Source organism: Xiphias gladius, chromosome 4 (assembly GCF_016859285.1).
Source record: "Xiphias gladius isolate SHS-SW01 ecotype Sanya breed wild chromosome 4, ASM1685928v1, whole genome shotgun sequence".
In the NCBI taxonomy this organism is placed as follows: Eukaryota; Metazoa; Chordata; class Actinopteri; order Istiophoriformes; family Xiphiidae; genus Xiphias; species Xiphias gladius.
In genome coordinates, this window is record NC_053403.1 from 4,542,680 (window position 1) to 4,557,643 (window position 14,964).

Here is a 14,964-nt window from a genome sequence, read left to right on the forward strand (position 1 = left end):
GAAACTGACATCCCCATTTAATCTACACTGAGAATTTAGCTTTTTGGCCACAACAAGTTCTTCTTCTTCTATTCTTTTTTTTTTTTTTTTGATGGGTATCGCTTTATTTCAGTACCAGCCAATATGATTACTGGGTTTTGGTAACAGTACCGAAAACAAGCAGTAGACAAAATTACTCTATAAAAACTTCTCTATAATATAGTCTAAAATTTGCACACTTTTAATTTAAATAAAGGAATATCTGATAAAAGAAATGAGTAAACAAGCCTGACCGAGGATTAAACGCCAACTTTCGATACCTGACTGTGCGGCAGACAGATTTCAGTTCCTACTAAAAGTGACAACATGTCCACAGGTGATGAGATTGTTAGTAGCACGAATGCGGAAAAAACTCTTAGAGGTCCTACACATCCCGTATGTTGTGATCCGATTCACTGGAAAACAAGGCCTGTAAAACTAGTGTTTTCTTACCATAGTATCTACCTTGTCAGTAAAAAAGCCTTCATCTCAGTTTGCTCTACATTAGTGACCAAAATGAGTCCCCAGCTGTGCCTCTATTCAGCACCACGACAAGCTGTTTCAAACAATTCGTGCCACAAGCCTCTCTCATTGACTCACATTCCCATCAGGCCTAATTGCCCCAGTATCAACTAAAAGGAGGGCTGTCATTAACGATCTGGACGCCTGTAGTCACGCTGGCGTTCAGCGTTAGGCTGCACCCTCCCGCTTTGTCATCTGATGAAAGCTTTTTTTCAGGGTTTAAGAGATGAAGACTTTAAGAAACAATGTTTTAAAGAGGGTCAGATTTAAAAAAAAAACAAAACTGCTGATCGCTCAGCTGTTAGGGGGCTACCGTCGGGGCAGAGCGATCAGTCTAACTGGACATGTTTGTCAAGAACAAAGAGTGTGTGCGGAGAGGGGGGATGAATCATTTAACAGAGTCGGAAAACATTTCAAAGCGGGTCTGTAATATCTGACCTCATACTGTCATTGCTTGGCTCCGCTGTGTGTGAGTGTAGTGCTCCCGCCTTCCTGCCGATGGCAACGAGGTGCATTACTGTGTGTTTTTGTTTTTTTCTTTCAGAAAACCAGGGATCACCTTTAAGAACGTTAGAATTTGTGTGTGTGTGTGCGCGTGTGTGTGCATTTTGTAATAGCAAAAGTTGGGTCCCACGATGAAAGAGGTTTGTCCCAAGCTTTTGCAGAGCAGGCATCCCATCTCATTCTTTACGTAAACACCAGCAACACATGCAGCAGAATGGATTAAAACAAAAAAAATATCCAGAACATGCCCACACCCCGCCGTACACTCACACATGCTACAAACCTAAATGGCAGTGCTTAAAAACACACTTCTTGGCATGCAAATACACACACTGCATGTAGCTACGCATGTGAGAAGCATGTTAGATCATTTATCATCATATCGGCTCACACCACAGGGACCACATCACAGAAGCCTTTATTGGAGTTGAGTCATCAAAGCTGTTTTAGGAAATAAGACACCACCACACACAGAGAGAGGACTGTCCATGATAGCAAAAGACAATATCTACTTCATTACTATAACAGTTCCTTCGCTCTGTACAAAAATAATCCATCCCATTTGGAGGCGGGGAGGAGAAGTGCGGCGTGTGCAACATGCTGAAATTCAGATGGAAGATGAGGATCGACGCAGTGCAACGACAAAACAGCTGCAACAAGTATCAACAGCCACTCGTATAACTTCCTAAAACAGAAAAGCGGAACAGCGTGCACACTGTTAACACGTTCAGACTGACAGACACACAACTGTGGAAAGTACAAATTAAAAAAATTAAAAACATGCCCCTTTTGCATTCCAAAGCCATTCTTTGAAGCTTCTGTCGCGTGTGGAACTCTTGTGTTAATGTCCAAGGTTAAAATGTTCATTTCTAAATGTTTATCGCTTCCGTTTAAAGAGCCGCGGTGCCGCTGACGTCTCGGGGGGTACAGCAGGAAAACGCGGTCACGCCCTTCATAGCTCAGCTGAGGATAAGTCACTGTTGTATGCAGTGTAGACCTCAGGGCCAGTCAGGCGGCGAACATCGTCTACCAGGATTTTTTTTAACTGACCATTTGCTAAATCCCTCCCCCGAGCAGCAATCGTACAGTTTTGCAACCATAAGCAAACACAGCAGACCCGTCAAGCTTTGGATTTCTCTGCATGTTAGAGCTAATATAAGGGCGATAAGTAAGAGCCACACTTCATACTTCAAGAGTTTGGATGGTGCTTTCATTTTTTTTTTTTTTTAACCCAAAATAAAATCTAAAATACAAACGCTACAAAGTGTTAAATCAATTAAACAGTGCGTTTGTCTGCTCTAACGTAAGCTGCAGATGTTAGCATGTCTGGCTAACTTGTTTACTACCTAAAGTATAAAGGCAGCTTTACTTCCAAGGCCAGGGGGATTTTATACTATATCATTTTTTGGGGTTACATGTAATGTTAAAAAAAAAAAAAAAAAAGGCCCGTTAATGACCAGCCCACTATAAAGTCTTTCCTACTATGTGGGAGCCGGCCTCAGATGCTACTATATCAGAGTTTTGCTAACGTTAGCGGCTCTTTCCTGCTTCACTGCATTTAGGGTTGTTAACACTCCGGCAAGCCCAGCTCAATTAGTCACCCGAGGCAGCTTTACATTTGCCCAACACATCCGTTAGCCTTCCGTCCGACAAGCCTGTTCCTTGTCAAAAATTAAAGCGAAACATACTGTAGGAAAATTGAACAGTAAAGCATAAATCTCACCTCTGTCTTGCTTGTCAAAGTATGTAAGTTAATTAGAGCTCAGCTGCTAGAAAAAATTACAGTCTAATCTTACATTTTTCCTTATCATACTTGTAGTAGCAGGACTAACTAGCTCTACACGGTAATCACTAACTGGGGGGGGGGGTGTGTGCTAACTGTTTGCCTGGGACATTCAGCTTTAGCCTCAGTCTTTTAGCGCGGCATCATGCTGTATACGTGGCTATCAAGTGCGTTTTTAAGACCCCTTTACAAGGTTGCTGTTTTACAACGAAACATAAAAGAGTCAGTCAGAGGCAACATTTTCAACCAACTCAGGCAGAAAAACGTTTGGTTGATTAGCTAGCTAGCTACAGCTGACAAATTCTACTAGCAACAGTTGTCGTTTCAGCCGGCAAAACTGACGTTTTTCGGCTGGAAATGACACGCCCGTCAAAACTGGCTGAAATCCATCGCAAATTGATGATGACTGCGAGCTGTATAATATATAGCGCGTGAGAACGGAAAGCTTGACAGGTGTAACACCGGTTACCGGGAGTGGGGCTTAGCTAACGGTCAGTACCACCGCGTTAGAGCGTGTGAAGGCTTTTATTTTATGTTCCGCAGCTCGTGATGATAATGATTTCATGCTCCTCATGGCTTGTGAAAGGTCCAGACTTGGCAGAAAAGGATGAAAATGTAAAACATCAGTTATTGTTTCACTTAGAAGTTTCTTTACAAAGCCAGAAACAACATAGTTCTGCTGTTTTCATTATTTTAAAATACAGTGTAGCTTCTAAGTTCAAGGTTTGACTAGTAAAAGTGCTTTAACCTCTTTACTCCTCAGGATTTTCTAATTAAACAGAGGCCTGTGATTGGATGATTGATGCATGGATTGACCAGCTTGCTGCCCCTCGGGGCTGAAAAGGTCTCACCTCATGAATTTCTTGGGTTCGGTGGGAGGGGTCGGCGGGGGAAGAGGTTTGTTGGAGTTGAGCTCAAGGTGGTGGAGGGGGGAGTTGGGGATGGGCTCTAGACGGCTGGGCTGGGCTGGGGGCGGGGGTGGGGGCTGTGGGGGCTGCCCACTTCCTGTGCCCGCCACACCCACGCCCATACCTGCTGCCTCCAGAGCCCTGAGATTAGGAGAGCTGCTGAATCTGCTGGCTGCTGTTTTCTCATTCTTTTTCTTTTGCTACACAGAAAAAAAAAAGAAAAAGGAGGGGCACGGGGGTCAAAAAGGGAGCAAAAGGGAAGTTTAAAGCAAAATAATAATAAAAGATAAGAAGAAATGGAGGGAAGAAAGGGCAAATGGAGTACAGGGAGAGCTCTAGAGGTCGCAACAGTCCAGCCGGTGAGAGACAGGACAAGAGCAGTGGGCTAACTTGATCATATTTAAATGCTGATCGAAGCAGAGTGAATGGATCAGTCTGGAGACCGGCGTCACTCAGTCTCAGTCATAAAGCACCGGTCGCTCTGAGCAGAATGGAAATTTAGATGAGAGAAGAGATGTGTCAAAGCAGGAGACATCTCACACTAACAAATGGCTTGGAGAGCAAAGGAAAGCTGGAGAAAAAGTCAGGAAGAACAGTCGAACTGGGTGGAAGGATCACTCGCACACTGACACGCACATGATAAACAAAATTCTGTGAACACACATCACATAAACAGACATGTCGAAAAAGAAACACGTGTAACAGCGAGAACAGAAATACCGGAAGTTATAGAGCCCGAGAGATGGTGTCAGCAGTTATATTGAGCATGCAGTGGGAACCATTCCACTCTGACGTACTGTGAAGAATGAAGTATGTTATCCAGGTGCACTGGGAGTTTTTTAAGGCCCTGGATTTTTTTTTTTTTCCTCAATCAGCTTCTTCCTCTCTTATGACTGATGAGATCCTGCATGAAAACACTATTTTCTCACAAAGTTACAACAGTCTTGGTTATTTCACTTAAGAGATTTCTGTGTTTTTTGTGGGTTCCGGGTTTTCGTGCTCTTTTTTCACTGGTATGAAGTGGGCGGGGCTCAGCCGGAACGATGTGATGTCGCATACTTCTATGGACCAATCGCGATTTAGCAACATGTGACTCAAAATCTTTCGACTTTGGGTAGATTGTTTGGCCACTGTCAATCAAATCAGATCAAACCACACTCACACTGTCCTAATGAAGCAAATTAACTGTGTTAAACTATCAATAAATAATTAATAATATATAGTTTTTCAAATATGTAACTTTGTTGCTAGTTTAATCATAAATATTTCATTTCTACAGAAAAATGCCGATTTAAAACCAAGTTTTTAGGGGCTTTAAAGCTTGTCAAACTACACATTTCTGCAATTATGTTTTAAAATTTGACTGACTTACAAGAAAGCAGTACCCTTTAGTTCTGAGATATAGTTTTATATGGTCAGTGAATATGAAATCTTGGTTCCTACAATGTGTAAATCTTGCAAATTTGTATACTCTAGGTCATTTTCATCAAAGTTGAAGGCCATTTCCCTTCAGCAAACATACATAGTTAAAGTAAATGAGACCACAGTGTTGTTTTTGGCGGTGCACTGAATTTTAGTTAACTTTTTGAACTCTGACGTCTTGTTTTAATTGCTGTAAACAAATGAAACCCTGGTAGATACAACAGTTACCCTCCATCTCATACCAGTGATTCTGTTATTTAACAGTAGAAGAACACACACTACATTTCCTATTAATCATACTGTTTCCTGTCCTCTTCTTCTATGTCCTTGATGACCTTGGTTTTACAGAAAAGAATAAACCTGACTTTTTCCATCGCACTTTTACCATCTGCCGTTGCCATGACCTCTGAAAGTTTTAGCTTTATAGCAGTGCAACATCGTAATCCTGTCTTTTGCTGCAGAACACCTCGCTCTTGTGTTGTGGGTGCATAAAACAGAGCATTGGATTCCCTGCTCAGTTCAACCTTGGTAGAGGCTGACGATCTCCTCTCAAATGGTCTTATTTGTTCAACAGCAATTAAAGCAATATTTGAAAATTACAGTGGTCATGATTTATGGTGGTTACAATGCACCAGTATTCCTTTTTAAAAACCCCAGTGCTGATTTTCCCTCTGAGCGATCAGCACTGATTGATGTGAAATGAGATGGAGTGGATATCATCTTTGCTATGTAGTAAAATAAAACGACAGGCTTATCAGAGTGCCCCTGTGTGTGGTGTGTTACAGGATATCCGGGCCTACCTTGATAAGCGGGTTGATAACTCCTACGTTAGGACTGGCGTTGAACACTTTGTTGAAGTTGGTCTCTCTGTTGACGAGTTCCAGCTGGTAGAACTTCTTATCGTCCTGGAGGAGAAAATTATGTTAGCTGACAGCCTGGAAGGCTGTGAAAGACCCAAGTGACTGAAAAGTCTGAAAATCACACATTTAATGTTCTGTCTGCAGACTTCTTTTTTTTTTTTTTTTTAGGGGACACACACTTGACACTGCAGTTTCATGCTGCTGCTTCAAAACATTAATTTTAACCATTTTTAACAAACCTTTTGGTCTAAATTCTACTTCCCATCTGGATTCTGGACCTGCAAGTTACCTTTTAAGCACTCTACCGTCAACTTTTACCTCAAAACGACAACAGACTGTGGATCTCAGGCAAATGCTCGTGACTCAACTGCAACAGAACTACACCGTGACAAATGTAAGCTGATTTATAAAGTCACCTTAATAATGTAATTTGTGCAGTGGAACTGCAGTAACCTTGTGTTATTGTCAGCTGTGTCCCTGACAAACTCAATGAAAATCACAGCGTCAGTGAGGTAAAGCACATTGGGTCTCTAACTTTCAAAAGGCTGGCCATGTTGATGTGAAATGGAGAAATAGTATTTAAATAAAGCTTCAAATACGTTAGAATTACAAACTTTACAAAATGCTGTCGTCCTTTACCATCTTACTAATCCATTCACATTTTTGAAGATAGCTTGCAAAATCCCTGAAGGCAAACATTTGATAAACAAATTGGGCCGATTTCTAAGTTTATCCTTTAGACAAGTTAAAAGTCACGTAGACACATTCAAAAGTTGTTGGAAATGACTACATTGTAATCAACCTTGATCTCATTACGGGTGTTAACCTTGAGTGTTTCCCATCACGTCTCTCAGGTAGAGTGATTATTAAGCAAACACCTTTATCAAAAGTGGTGTGCCTCAGGGCTACATCTTGGATCCTGCCTCATTCTCATTAGCATCTTTTCTTCAGGTCAAATAATTTACAGAGTATAAGTTATTCAGTATCATTTATTCAGGTTTTTTGGGATACAAAACACAACCAATAACTTGTATCTGCTTAATTTAGAGAAAAACAAAATGATCTTGTGCCACCACATCTGGGATCTAGAAACATTCTTCTTTTCACACTTAATACTGTATGTAGTTTCTCTTGGTTATTACTTCATTGGCAGCTACCTACCACCAGTTTCTTGACCAGAGATTCTCTCTCAGAGACCATGTCTTTCAGCTCTGCGATGATCTGCAGATCTTCATGGCGACTCTCCCTGTTCCTGAACTTCTCCTCTGTTCCTTCCAGCCTGTATCATTGGACACAAAAAAATAAAAAAAAACATAAATATACTGCACAAAAGATCCAATGAACATCGTTAAGGCTTAGACAGCTTACATAAATACAACAGTCAAAGAAAGGAAAGGTAAGACATCACTCCAAACCTCTTTCTGAGTAGACAGACTGTATAAGTCAGTTGTTTACTTTGAAATGTGATCTAGCCAGGTTGTGTGTGCAGTTTAATCGGTATCAAATGTATGAATATGCAAACACAAATATCAGTTAAACACCAATAAAGGGCAGGAATTACAGCAAGGTAAAACTCATTAGGTCTTGCACTTTATAGCATGTGTAAACTAGATAGAAGCATTTATGAGTCATGAGAATTAAATGCCTACACTGCAAGGAGTAAAAAAGATGAGTAATTCTTAGCCTTCCCTTTTATTTCCTTTTTAGCTTGTGATCAATAAAAACAGTAATTGAACCCGGTACTTTCCCTTCCCTTCCCTGCCTTCTCCTCTTCTCATCACAAAAACTATTAAAAGGTTGTAATTTGAAATCAAAAAATGAGTTGCGCAGGTCCCCCGGAGGTTGTTTTATATCTCAAAAATGTTATAATGGATTTTTGTTATTTTCCAACTGGCTTTCAGAGAAACACCACTCATGTAAAACCTCTTTTCACATCTGGTGACATTTTCCCTAATGGAACACATGTTCAAGATCGCTGAGCAGAATGAAATATTCTTCAAGAGAAAAAACAACCAATCATAAATGGCACTGTTGGCTGGCAAATGACAAATTGTTTGAAACTGTAATAAAATTAAACAAAAAGCCTTCGAAAGCCTCCATTTGGCAACAGTAGGATATGGTTTGTAGAACTAATGCACACGGAAATGTTTTTCTCTGATTCGGAAATTTGTCTTTTAAATGTGACCATTAAACCAGATGCGATATAGGTCATCAGTTGCTCCTTACTTTATATCATATCATTGACTGAAATCGATGATTTTGAGAGACGATTTATTTTTAGGAATTGTTGTATTCACTCCTCTGTTTTACGATTTATGACGCTGAGATACACAAATACAAGTTTAAATTAAACGAGAACAAACAAAAATTTCATCAGAAGCTCAGTTTAAAAAATTAAACATAAAGCAATCAGTTAAAAGTGTTTTTTTTCCCCTCTCTGCCTGTAGAGGTCTGTAGCCTCTGTAGAAAGGCCTCCTCAGAAAACGACAGTGGTTCATTTCGATCAAACACGGTTTCTCTGCATGTTTAGCTATGAGCCTGTTTGTTGTTTCGCCAGTGCCTTATGTGACAGTGAGCTAAACAGCCTTTTGCTTCCCACACTACCACATTACAAGCCACTGAAGGGTACCTTTGTGACATTTATGCCACAGCGTGAATTCACACTTTCTCAAAGGCCGAGTACCGGAGCAGCTTGTCTCCCCGATAAACTGTGGTCTCTCAAAGGAATGTCCGCTGCTGTATGGGAGCAGCCACTGAAGCTCTTTTCGGTGACACTGATTCATCCACATATGCAGCAGGATCAGATATAAGGTCTGCCGCCGTGTTGGTCCTTCTGTGCACTTCTGATAGCCGATTTATCATGTTCCTCCTGTTTGTAAAACATTTTCTGTAGCTCAAGCATCAGAGTCTCTTTGGCTGCTCGGGCTGTGGTGGTGTTTGACAGAAGCTGACTGATACATACCAAAGAAAAGGGAACATTTTAGCCTAAATTGTGGCAGATACGCTACGGTGCATGTACAACAATTATTTAACTACTTAAAACAGAATTAACTGAATTGTTTCGGTTGCTTTGGCAGTTTCGGTGTTTGATGAGAAACAATTGTTTTACAGCAAAGAGAGGGGGGATTATGTTAGCTTTAATTGTGGGAGCTACGTTTTACTCTCAGTTGCCTGTTTATCACGTCCACCCAGCTATAACCAATGCAGTCGAATACAACAGCCCTGCAATTAATCCTACCTTCATGAAGGCTATAATGTTCAGTTTTTGTTGAAACCGTTTCAGGCAGGGTTTTAATTCGACCGTAATGTTATCTTGGAGGATGTAGTTTGGTGCTGTTGCACTGTGTTGTTACACTGACAGGTGTATATACAGTATATATATAAACATACTCATATATATGTGTGTGTGTGTGTGTGTGTATCTTCATACTGGCTGGTTGAACTGTGGCTGAATTTCCTCTGGGTAGGATGCGCGCTGAAGCCCAATGCTTAGTGTCCGACTATTTTCTGCCCGACTGCCACAGCATCAGCAAACCTTCAGTAAGCAGAAAGCCCCAGTGTCACACCGCTCTGGAGTGTCAGTGACACATGAAAGGCAAGGGAGCCCAGTTTCACCCCTGGCATTTAGCATATTTTTTGGTGTGGTCCGGATCACATGGACAGCCTTTTTTTTCCAGGGGTTGGACAAATGTACCTGCTGTAGCTCAGCTTGTACTGAAGCCATCAGACCCATTTTCTTCACCACCACCTGCAGGCATCCACATCTATCCACTGCATGGTTAAGCCGATAAGAGATACTGCACAGACACTGCTGCTCCAAATGTCACTAGTAAAGCTGCAACAAGGTGTAGATGTGGTTTTTCTGGAGGAAGTCTGTCTTTGGTGAAGGTGGTGTCCGTGATCAGATGAGGATTTTGAGTCTCATAGTTGGACTGGAATCTCATTCGGGTAAAGAACTGACAGCGACCGATGGTCAAGAGGAAGTGTTGGGTTAGTGCTTCTGTTATCTTCACAATCTTCTGGTGGCGTCATTTCATCTCACAGCTGCTGCTGCAGCAACTGGCGGCATTAGCAAAGTCACCGTAAGACATGTTATTTGTATTTATGACAAAAAATAACTCCCGCTTTTTGCAAGCAAAACTATCCCCTCAAAGAACGCTGACCCCAAGAGTGAAGGGACTCTCAGGGGTTGGTGTTGCTGCAGGCTATTGCTGTCCGCCTACTTTAATCTCATCCAGTTTAAAATGGAAGAACATGACAGGGTTGAATACAGCGAGTTGACTTCATAATATAATAGAAATTATTTACTGGTCCGGTCCGGAAAATCAGACTTTGAAGCTGATGTTGCACTAGGAGCGTTTCTGTTTAAAAAAACAAACAAACAAAATGCTGATTACGAAAACCTAACCATTACTTAACGTGACTACCAACGAAAATCATACCACTAACGATTATTTTCATTATCGATTAATCTGCTAGTTATTTTCTCAAGTAACTGATGAATTGTTTTGTCTATAAAATTTGAGAAAATAGTAAAAAATGCTCATCACAGTTTCCCAGAGCCCAAGGTGACGTCTTCACATGTCTTGTTTTGTCCAGATAACAGTCCAAAACCCTATGATAATTGTAGAAGACAAAGGAAACCAGCAAATATTTAAACTGAAGATGCTAAATTCAGAAATGTTTGGGAATTTTTAAAAAAATGACTCAAAATAATGTATTAATGATCAAAATAGTTTCTGCCCTAATATAGATACACTCTCCCCTGTCTCATAAGTGTGATAACGCACTCTTAGGTGTAAAAATAAAATAAACAACGAGCGATAAGGGATGGGGAACTGTACCCTTTTCCTTGTCATGTCATTAGTTTTAGAAAACTCATTGTGCATGATCACGCACAACCCATTAAGGGGATAATTATCAAAGAAAACGAAAGACAAAAAGAAGAAGACTAGAATAAAAAAGAAAGAACGTTGCAAAATCTCACATTAAGCGTCTTTGATACTGTACATACCGTAACAAAAACAGCCTGAACAAGACCGTCTGCATAAAGACTATAAAAGCAGCATAGTGTTATCTACACCTGCCAGAGACAGCTACATCTGTCTGAGGGCTGTGTGATTTGTGCGGTGGCGCCGTATTTTATCCTCATGAGATTCCCACAAACCAAAGGCAGAGGGATGTTCGGTTTCATAAATTTTCAACCCCCATGCCAGAAGTTTCTGCACTTCCTTTGTCATGACGAATTTAGGCTTGAGGGCTGTGCCATCTGCTCTGCTTGAGGAGAAATAGGTGTCCCTGTTTCAGGGTTCCTGCTTGGCGTCCAGAGAGTGTTTAAATCTTGCAGATGTTTCACTGGTGAGATTTAACTGAAATGTAGTGGGAGGGAAGAGCATTATTGCTATGGTTACCTGCAGCTTAATATAATTTATGCACTGATTTGACGACTGTTCTTTAGGTGTTGACTGTAATTACGTTTCAGGTGTCCAGACGTATTATTTTAACAGACTCTTACAAGCTGGACCATTGCTGATGTGACTACGGATGTGACTACAAATTGCAACTCTAGTTGTCATGACAACCGAAACCCAAAAAAGAAAAAAGAAAAAAAGAAAAAACAAACCGTAACCCTCAGACGAGCTTTGTCCCTCCCAGAGGACCAACCAATAAGGCCCAGACACAGGACAAAATATCTGAACTTTCCTGAAGCTTAAACGGTGAGGCATCCCCAGTGGCCGTCCAGGGAGAGGGATTTGGGTTGGGGACGGGACGAGGCTGTCACTCCCGAGGTGATTAATTAGGCGGAAAGAGACAGGTGGTTAAGCCCGAAATGCTTCTTTAGTGGGTACAGTGAAGAAACTGCCAGAAAATAAAAACTGCTTACCATAAAAGTACATTTATGCCAGAAAACTGATCAAAATAACACAGAAAGTAGACTGTTTGACTTCATGTTAATTCTGTAAACTTATTTCACTGTACTTTACTTTCTACTTTACTTTTGTCATTCGTATACTGGGTGCAGACGCTTTCATGCTTTTTTTCAAAGTTTAGACTCTTGGGTCAAGACAGAGCTGACTGACAAACCTGAATGAGAATGAGAAAGTACTTAGAAGAAGAATTGATGGATTTTTATACATTTATTTATTATTTAAAAAAATGTACTCTGTAATGGTTTCACTTGTACCACCAAGACATTTATAAAGGGGCTCTTAATCACTTCCTTACATGCACTCATTTTGAGGTTTAGGTGAGTGCCTGTCACACGCTCGCTCAGCTAGATTAAAATCATTCTATAAAAGTGTTACAGTAATTTGGAAATTAACTTTACTTTATCTCCACACGGATGGAAAACCCTAAAAGTGCTATGAATTATACTATAACGGCCACTAAGCTTACCGAACTGCAAGAGTTGGTGTGGACCATGAGATATGATTGAAAGTTTTAAAGAACTGAAAGCTAGGAAGTGGACTTTTTTTTCTCTACTTGTGCAAATAATCGAGAAAAGACCTTGGACACAGTGAGAAGAGGTCCTGCATCCTAAAACAGAAAATATGGGAACACTTTAGCAAAATGTCTCCTTTTGTAAATAGATTGTGTCCACTCTCCACTCATTGTGTTGTCCAATAAAAGGACAACACAATGAGTGGAGAGTGACCTTGTTTAATTATAGATCTTGTGTGATACTCTATGTAACATAATGTTTAAGCATGGAATTTTATTTGTAGATGAAATTATGTCCAATAATATGCTGTCTTTGAATGTAGGCCCTCTGCAGTCCAGCAGGTGGTGCTTTGCTCTCAGCGGCGTCGGACTGAAAGGAGGTCAGCTCTGAGGAGGACGCTAGCTTGCCGCATGGCTCCCGACTCTCACACACACATCACAGCATGTGCTGCACAGACTTTTTCATATGGCTTTTCTCATTTTATCCCACTGTTTTTATCTGTTGTATCTCTCTCTCTCTCTCTCTCGCTTGCGGCTTGGTTTGTCCATTTCCCTAATGCTTTTCCCTAATCGCCCACCGCTCAGCAGCAAAAAAAAAAAAAAAAATCACCTTTCAACTCACTTCTTTCTTTTTTCCTGCTGCATCCACCTTTTCCTCTGTATTTCTGTCCGTCTTCACCTGTACTCTCTGTCCCCACTCATCTCTTTCAGTGTCTCCTTCGGCCACCACCCAACTTGACCTCTCTTCATTGTCCTCAGAGTGTGTCATCAAAGACATTTGGCTTGTAGACTGATCTTACTGCACACTGTACATCTAGCGGGGCGTGACTTGCATTTGATGATGTCTCTGATATGAATGTTTTAAGGCTACAGGAGTCCAAGCACCCAACGTGACTGAACCTTGGGTTTCCAATGCTATGATCCTCCATCACTGTCCTTCTAATCTGTGTTTTACTGTAAAACAAATGTGACTTTTTGAAATCCTGATTTCATTCAGGGTGTCTGCCATTACCATTAAGTTGAATTTAATATTTTATGACACTCATATGTCCTGACATTTTTTGTTGGAATTAGTAGTAGTGGAGTTATGGTTCAGTCTGATCGTGGAGCCCACTGGTTTTTCAATTCTTAGTTGGGAACCACTGACAAGAGCCTATATAGGAAAATTTGAATAACAAATAAACCCTGGCATGTGTACACTATTCATGGACACAATTCTTATTTTAACATAAATTGGATTTAGGAAAAGGAGGCTTGAGTATCATGCCACAGTTAAGGCAGTGAAGCTAAAGAGGTACAATAACCAGTCCAATCAACAATGGAGCTGGCTCAAGCCATTATTCAACAATATCCATGGCTGTGCCAACACAGAGGTTATGTCCTCATTAAAGTGTCTGAGAGTTTTGGGGTTTTGATGACCTGAAGAGGAACTTACTTCTACACTTACCGGGTGGCACAGGAGGTATTTGGATTTATGAGCTCAGCATTTCTAAAGTTCTGGCTACAGCCCAGGCAATAGCCAGAATTGGACTTGGAGCAGCTTTTGGGAGTAAGGGATGTTTTTATTTGATGCCTGATGCTTAAAAAGCATTGTTTCCCGAGGGTTCAGTTTCAGTTTGCAGCCACGTTGATGCACATCAGGACTGCGTAGATGCAGAGGGGAACATAAATCTAGGGGATGAAACCTGGGATTGTAAACCTTCATCAAGTTGGAATCAGTTACTGACAGCTACTTGTCAGACAAGTCTGGACACTGGCATTTGTGTTTTCTTTTAATCTTGGATTTGATGGAGTACTATTTTAATTTTTTCTTTAAGTTTTGTGTTTTGCTTTGTTTTGAAAACTGAATACATTATATCCGGTAGAATGTGGCTGAGGTACAGTCTGAGGCTGCACGGGCCTCAGACTGCAGTAAATCTCTTGGCGCTGCCTTTCATGGTGATGCGGTTTCTTCATGCACCGTCGTGCTTGGTGCAGTTGTTTATGACGTATGACACAAACAATATGATTATCTGAGAAGAAAAGAATTCATCACAGCCCCCTCCTATTTATATTTCAATTCACCTGACGCATATGAAAATAAAAATAGTCTGGATGGATGTGCCTTCTCCTTTATGACTAACAACTGAAAGTGCGTTCAGAAATGCCCTAATTGTCTATGATGCAGTGATTGCGTAGGTCATTGTGGGGACGAACAGGAAAAAGCACACTGTTCCCATATTTGATCATGCACTGCATTAAAGTAGAGGATATGAACAAGTGTAGAAGATGTGGACAGAGAGTTAAATCTGTAAAGGAGAAAAGAGAGACCAGGAGTGTTCGGGCAGGTGTGATTGCCTTGCCTGTCGTTCTCCGCAGAGAAAATGTGTCTTGTTTTCTGCTTCCACTTGGCACCTGACAACACACGATTACATTATCAAGGACGAGTACGTTGACCCGTGCTCACTGCTCATCATGAGCTGAGAATCAGATCAATTTTATTCCGCTGTGCCATGGACCTTTTCCG

General features: G+C 41.0%; 1 protein-coding gene across 3 annotated transcripts in view; it reads right to left on the reverse strand.

The window, feature by feature from the left end:
* Positions 1–14,964, reverse strand: part of fam184ab (family with sequence similarity 184 member Ab) — a 126,343-nt gene that overhangs the window by 4,215 nt on the left and 107,164 nt on the right. Inside the window, exons 19-21 of one of the 3 annotated variants that reach the window (XM_040126120.1) lie at positions 7,179–7,296; positions 5,958–6,062; positions 3,679–3,935 (exon numbers count right to left, since the gene is read on the reverse strand). In XM_040126120.1, the coding sequence (XP_039982054.1) occupies positions 3,679–3,935; positions 5,958–6,062; positions 7,179–7,296 (480 nt within the window). Of the gene's footprint in view, positions 1–3,678; positions 3,936–4,599; positions 4,653–5,957; positions 6,063–7,178; positions 7,297–14,964 lie in introns of those variants that run through there. The other 2 variants (XM_040126121.1, XM_040126122.1) reach the window with 2 other exon arrangements.